The sequence below is a fragment of the Opisthorchis viverrini genome, assembly GCF_000715545.1.
Source record: "Opisthorchis viverrini unplaced genomic scaffold opera_v5_238, whole genome shotgun sequence".
NCBI classification, from domain to species: domain Eukaryota; kingdom Metazoa; phylum Platyhelminthes; class Trematoda; order Opisthorchiida; family Opisthorchiidae; genus Opisthorchis; species Opisthorchis viverrini.
In genome coordinates, this window is record NW_008751890.1 from 262882 (window position 1) to 269040 (window position 6159).

The 6159-nt window shown below is 43.9% G+C and overlaps 1 protein-coding gene across 1 annotated transcript in view; it reads right to left on the reverse strand.

The window, feature by feature from the left end:
• T265_08736 (hypothetical protein) overlaps positions 1-5002 on the reverse strand; it is a gene marked incomplete at both ends in the record, with an annotated part of 40512 nt that extends 35510 nt beyond the window's left edge. Inside the window, 2 exons of the mRNA XM_009174621.1 lie at positions 3384-3679; positions 4777-5002. Coding sequence (XP_009172885.1) covers positions 3384-3679; positions 4777-5002 — 522 coding nt within the window. The remainder of the gene's footprint in view (positions 1-3383; positions 3680-4776) is intronic.
• Positions 5003-6159: the final 1157 nt, after the last annotated feature.

A 6159-nucleotide genomic window follows, 5' to 3' on the forward strand; every position in this document is an offset into this window, starting at 1 on the left:
CATCACAAATTTCATTGCCGATAGAAAGAATGTGAAATTGAGTACGCTGAATGACTTAAAAAGCCATGCACTGACCATTTTTGATGCATTTTTGTGCCATGAGCTCTCGCAAGCATATAATATCATCGCGTTTTTATGTTCTTCTGCATAGGCATCTCCATATTCCGTGCAGTTGGTATCGCTGTAATATTATAGTCGCTGCCGTTAGAAACAGCAGCATAATTGTTGACATTAGCACTGTACTGCCCTGAAACTACCAAGGTCGCTCAGTTTTGTTCAAGACCGTATAATAAACGAAGAAGAGTGGACAAGCGAGGGACCTAATGCTTGCCCGTCACAAGCATTCTGGGGCGTCTACCTCGCCAAGCGCTCAGTCAGATAACCTGAAGATCAGCAAACAACATGAGATTTACTGACGTTACATAGCCGCAAAGTTTTGCAAAGTCTTTATCCATACAGAGAGAAGATTCAGAGAAACGCAGTCTATGAAGGCGGACTGCATCAGCAGCAGCTGAATTACTCTTATTTTCTTTTGTATCCCCATATTAAGTCATGAGTAGCCCATGTGACTGCTCGTGTTATTGTGAATTTGGTACAGAGATTAAGACTCGTCCAGGTGGCCGATGATTCTGCATGCATAGCACATTGCCGAGCCACCACATTTGATGTTGCTGGGTGTTGTTCTCGATTGAAGTACCCGTGACACAAGTAAATACTCGTTTACTGATTACCTCTTTACGAATTAGTTGGCGTTACAATTCTGAGACGTTTGTACGGAAAAACCGGAAGAAGCCCCACATTGTTTGTCTGCCGAGGAAGTGATTCGCAACCGTTTAACATTATAGACCATACTGTACTCTAGTAAACGCGCATTATGGAGCGTTACAAGAAGCTGTAACTTGGAAACGTGAATCGGAATTGCGCACTAATTCTATCAACACTTTCATCGGAACCAAAACAACCACAGGGATATGAAAAGTTCTCCACAATCTCCAATGTTTGTTCTGGAATTTTTAGGGGGCGTTTTCAGAGATTGCACACTGCAAGTGCAAGGCGACTATCGAGAGGTGGTATGAGGTGGTTGGCTAATCCATGGTGTCTCTGTCTTGTATTCGCCAACAAGTATTGTGATGTTATATGCTTCATTCAAATCGATGAGGACTACATTGGAACCAACGTGAATACCGGAGTTTTGAAGAAATCCAGCGTTTGCTTGGTGATGTTGAACAAGGATGGAACTATTGGACATCCTTGACAAGGATCTTCTTTGTCGGATACCTTTAGAGGGCTTAGTGTAAACTCTACACGTCCAAAATCGCGTGAACATAAGGAACACACTACTGAGCAGGCTTAGATTGGAAAAGAGCCGGCGGAAGGTGGTTGGGGCCAGAAACATGGTGGCGCTCTTGTCAACAAGCACACCATGGCATTCGTGTGGCTAACTGGGTTGTATGTTAGCAGACATTGCTTCTGTTTATATACCAATTTTCTGGCTTGAAGATAGCTGGTCGCTACCTAAGTAGCAACACAAATGTTCATCTTTGCTTGGTATTATATAGCTATTTAGGTCCTTGTTATTTTCACCGGCAAAATCCACCACGGACCAGTCAAGCAAATCAGATGAAGAAGTCCGTGGAAGATTCTAGCATTTTGATTGCATCGTTTCCATGGCCATTTGGATCCATTAGGCTTCGCTGTTTGCTGATGTGCTTAGCGTCACCTGGCTGCTTATGGTGAAGTTGTGATTGCGGTCACGAGAAATTTGTTGCTGGGCTTGTTAGTGAACGTCACGCTGCCAAGCGACCTCTGATAATTTGAAAAAAATCACTGCAAAGGAAAAATAATGATCAGTGATCGTCTGCAATAAGCGCTCTTTGTCGTTTTTGCCTGTCTTGTCCAACAGGGCCCCATACAAACTGCCGTTGTCAGGTTTAAAGATGTGGTCATTCATAGTGTAAGCCTATACAATGAAGAGAGCGTAGGATCTCAGGTTTTGAGATTTTTTTCAGACGATGCCCGGCGAACTGTACAGAGAAAAATTAGCCTGTAGATCTGCCTTTCTCCGATGGCTCAACGCATTACGAAAATCTTCACATCCTGATGCAGCGAAATACGACAGTCCAATCCACTAGTGTACATGGGATGAAGGGAGTGTGGCAGTTTCCAGTTAGGTTAACATACTTGCGTCCCTGATCGTTGTTCTTAACAGATCACATACGCCACTTCGTTAAGCTTCAGTGCACGAGGTGTGCGAACATTGAAGGCAGCTGAGTAGACTGACGTTTCGGGGTTGAAAATGGATCTCAAGACGCTTGAAATTGCTAATGAATACATGCCCAGAAGCTGCTGACACGTGATAGACACCGTAGTGAAATCTGGTGCTGAGATTTGAGGATATCGTATTTAAAGCGGGTTGGGGTAGTGCGGAATAGAGAATGAATAATTGTAGACAGAAAGTCATAGTTACAACATTAGGCTTACCCACCATGCTGTGTGCAACAAATAAGGCGACCTAGCTGATGTGATCATTTAACAATCGATGTGGCATGGCAATATTTTTATTCTGCCGCTCGCGTATGTACGCGGGCTGTTGTCAGTGTGCCAGTTCCAACATCAAAACCAGAGGACCGAGAGGCTGTTTCAGTCACACCTGGGTTCACTCTCCATCTTGGTTTCATTAAAAAACTTCCTAGTAAAGCTCAGCTTGTCGCAGATTTTGGCAAACCGCCACACCACAATAAGCTGTTTATTAGGAGGGAGCCACTTGAATATTCTCCCTTCCGTTATGGTAGCTCTCTGTGCCACACAAACAACCCACTCTCACCAGCTGAAATTCCACCACGTTAACGAGTTGTTTAAGTTCAGGGTATGAATCCATCAAACATCTGGCATCGCAATGCAGTTATAGCTCTCTTTCGGTGTGGTCAGGATCTCCTTATGTGATTACACTGCTTGCGAATAACAGGCAGCCCCAATGGAGTCAGTATGGCAACGAATCTACACAGACTATGAAGAGTCTGGGTCAATAATTGATCATCTAGATTACGAAAAGGTACAAGCGACCGAAAGTTTTCACAATAGCAAGCAGTGTCCTGTTCATATAATGGACAGTAAATAACACACTGCCCAGAAGGCTTGTTCTTAGCCCGTCACTTCATTCATTACTTTGACGACCTGGTAAATTTTCCCATGTTTTCTCATGACTTTAGGGAACGGAAATTTTATCAACTGAGCGTTCAAGGTTTTCAAAGGAGTGCTGACCCGTGTCGTACGAAAATAACTATTTCCCCAACCCGATGACTGCAGTCATCGGGTTGGAAAAATATTTATTTGAAAACACATGTTTTCAAATCTGTAACCTAATCATCGGCTTCCGGAATTACCTTGTTGAATGCGTCTAATCCAGTAGTTGCGTCAGACTCCAGTTTCTCAATTCTCCTCGCATTCAGTTCATCTTCCTCCGTTCTCCGCATATTTTCCCTGGCGTCGCAGGCCACCCGAATGTTTGAAACGAAAGTGTCACCATCGCGAATGAGTTTTGCAATCCTTTGTGCGCTGGCCTCAATTTGTTTTTTGCTCAAGCTCAGGTCTTCATTCTTCGATTCTGAATCCTGTTCCTCCGGTTGAGGCCTAGGATAATATGTCACGATGACGTTTAACAGACCTTTGCTGCAAAAGCCTGTTTTTTATCCTGAGGGTTCTTGCGGCAATTCTTTGCTCGATGTCATCCGAATTGACGGACGGTCCCACATCGGCGATTTCTTCTTGTTTGAAATAAATCTTCCTGTAGCAGCTGTTCATATTGTAGTATGCACGCTATGGAAGCACCAGGAGACAGTGATTCTCCGAAGGCAGGTGTTCAGGACAATTTCTGTTGATGGAAAACGAGAACAAAGCTGATGAGCCAAAGCCCATCAAGAAAGGTTGTAAATCACCAATACTTACATATAAATCAAGCAAACTGACACTATACTACAGTATTAGGATATTTGAAAACTTCAAGGTCATTGCCATAACACCACTCTGTACTTAAGTTCCGTATACAGACGAGTGAGAGCAGCACTGGACGTCGGAGACCATTTACTATAATGGTTTAAAAAGAAGACTTATTGTTTCAATCCCAGCTCTCCACCAGGTAATCATCTAAGTTGCGCTTAGAGGGTGGTGTTTTTCCTAATTTGTCTTACGAGCATGTGGTGAATTTTCGTTATCAACAACCAACAATTTTCGAAGAACTCAGAATACGGAAATTAGCATCATTACAAATGAGCGAGTCAGTATTTCATGCAGCGCAGAGGATGAATTCTGAATCCTGGGTACGTTTATGGAACCAGCCTCAGAGCCTCTAAGCTCTCCACTCAATCATTGCGCATCTGTGCGTCGGCCAGACGTGTGTCTACCTTCCGATTCTTAAGCGCCCGCCGAAAATTTCTCTGGAAACATAGTTCCAGAGAAGGAAAGTTTCCACAAAAGTTTGTACTTTGCCGTTGTTTACTCGGAACCCTAAAATATCCCCGTACGTAGCAGTTTTGCTAAAAATTCGTCCGGGCAAACCATAGTTATAGATTCGGTGCTCAATCCCTGTTTCAAATGGCTGTCATGGATAAGCATGGTCTCAGCGTAAAGACACTGGAAAATCCTTCAAGGAATTAGGCTTTTCCAAGTGTTTTCCTCATTATTGAATTTGTAATTTTTTTCGAACTGCATGGAAAATAATCTAATCGTCTGTACAAATGTCCCCACAAACTCCAGCTGAAGCAGCCATTCACGACTGACGTAGGAAAACGTTTCCTGCAGCTTCGATAAGCGTCACGTCAGACAAAGCTATGGAAGTCACGAAGCCAGTCCGTTCCGTGAACTTTTTCATGATAGTGTCTGGAGCGAGATCCCATCTTCGCCGGCATAATGGCTCTTTGATGGTGAAATCGGAGGGATAAGTGGGCATAAGTACAGATCGAGTAGACAGTACAATAGGACAGCCAGCACTTTGAAATTTTGGCATAAGTTCAGCGACCTGAGACGACAATGTGGATGCACGTTACACGATGGATAAGGAAATATTATGGATACTTTGAACTACGGGCATGTTGACAGACTGGGTGTTGCAATTTTTGTATCGTCACTGGGGCGTTGTGCTTGAGTTTGTGGCTCAGTTTTCTGCGGCTAGCGGCTTCCACGGTTTGATTTTCTCTTGGTTGACAGATAACTATTGAATAAAACACTCACAGATCTGGCTTACCCGCACGTGAGCCCAGAATCAGGAGGCAGTTTACTGCTACCTGGGTAACCATTTGGCCTTCTGTTGGAGATTGCTAAGCATTTAACTAGGGAGCTCCAGTACAGCAGATATGCATACGAGCCACTAGATACCAAACATGAATCATCAACAATGCTGTCTGGGTTCAGATATATGTAGCGATCAAAAGATAAGCACATGAGTGAGCTTCAGTACTAGTGGTGTTGGAGAGAATCGGTTTCAGGGAAGGAAACGAGACGCACGTCGGAAGGTTAGCATGAGTAAATGTGGCTGGAAGATGGGGTACATTTTTTCGCTACTCACTGTAATACTTGACGTAATAATCGATTAAGGAAACGAGAAAATTAGCACGAGATATTTGGCGGAGAACTGAGGGGGAGAGTGGTCTCTTCCGGGGTGGTAAAATAAATATAAAAGGACTCCGTCAGTCAAACGTTGAAGCAATAGAGCTAGCATTGTCAGTACCGGAGTAGAACTACCGCCGAGAGGAAATTTCTCGAGGTTCTGAAGGATGAGGCTGAAGAGTATGTATGTCAGTAGAACTACGGACGTAAACTTTGAAAGTGAACCTGCTTTTAGAGGAATTTTCTTTGAAAATACGCTGTCCGCCGAGAAGATGCGCGAGTAACCGCCGGGAATAAATAGCGAACACGCCATGTGTGAAGGAATTATTTGCTGTTTCTATAGATTTCCTGCTGCTTCCCAGCATATTCATTTTACACACGAGGAAAAGAGAGCTTAATCCATAGCGTACCGGCGGAGTGGACAAAACGGGATCGCAGGGTGAAAACTGCTTTAAATCGCGTGGGGTTGTAAGCTGGATGAAAGCGGCCCTTTTGGTTGGCCCATTCGATTACTGAGGACATCAGTCAATGCCATCCAAACCATAAGGTTTCCGTGAC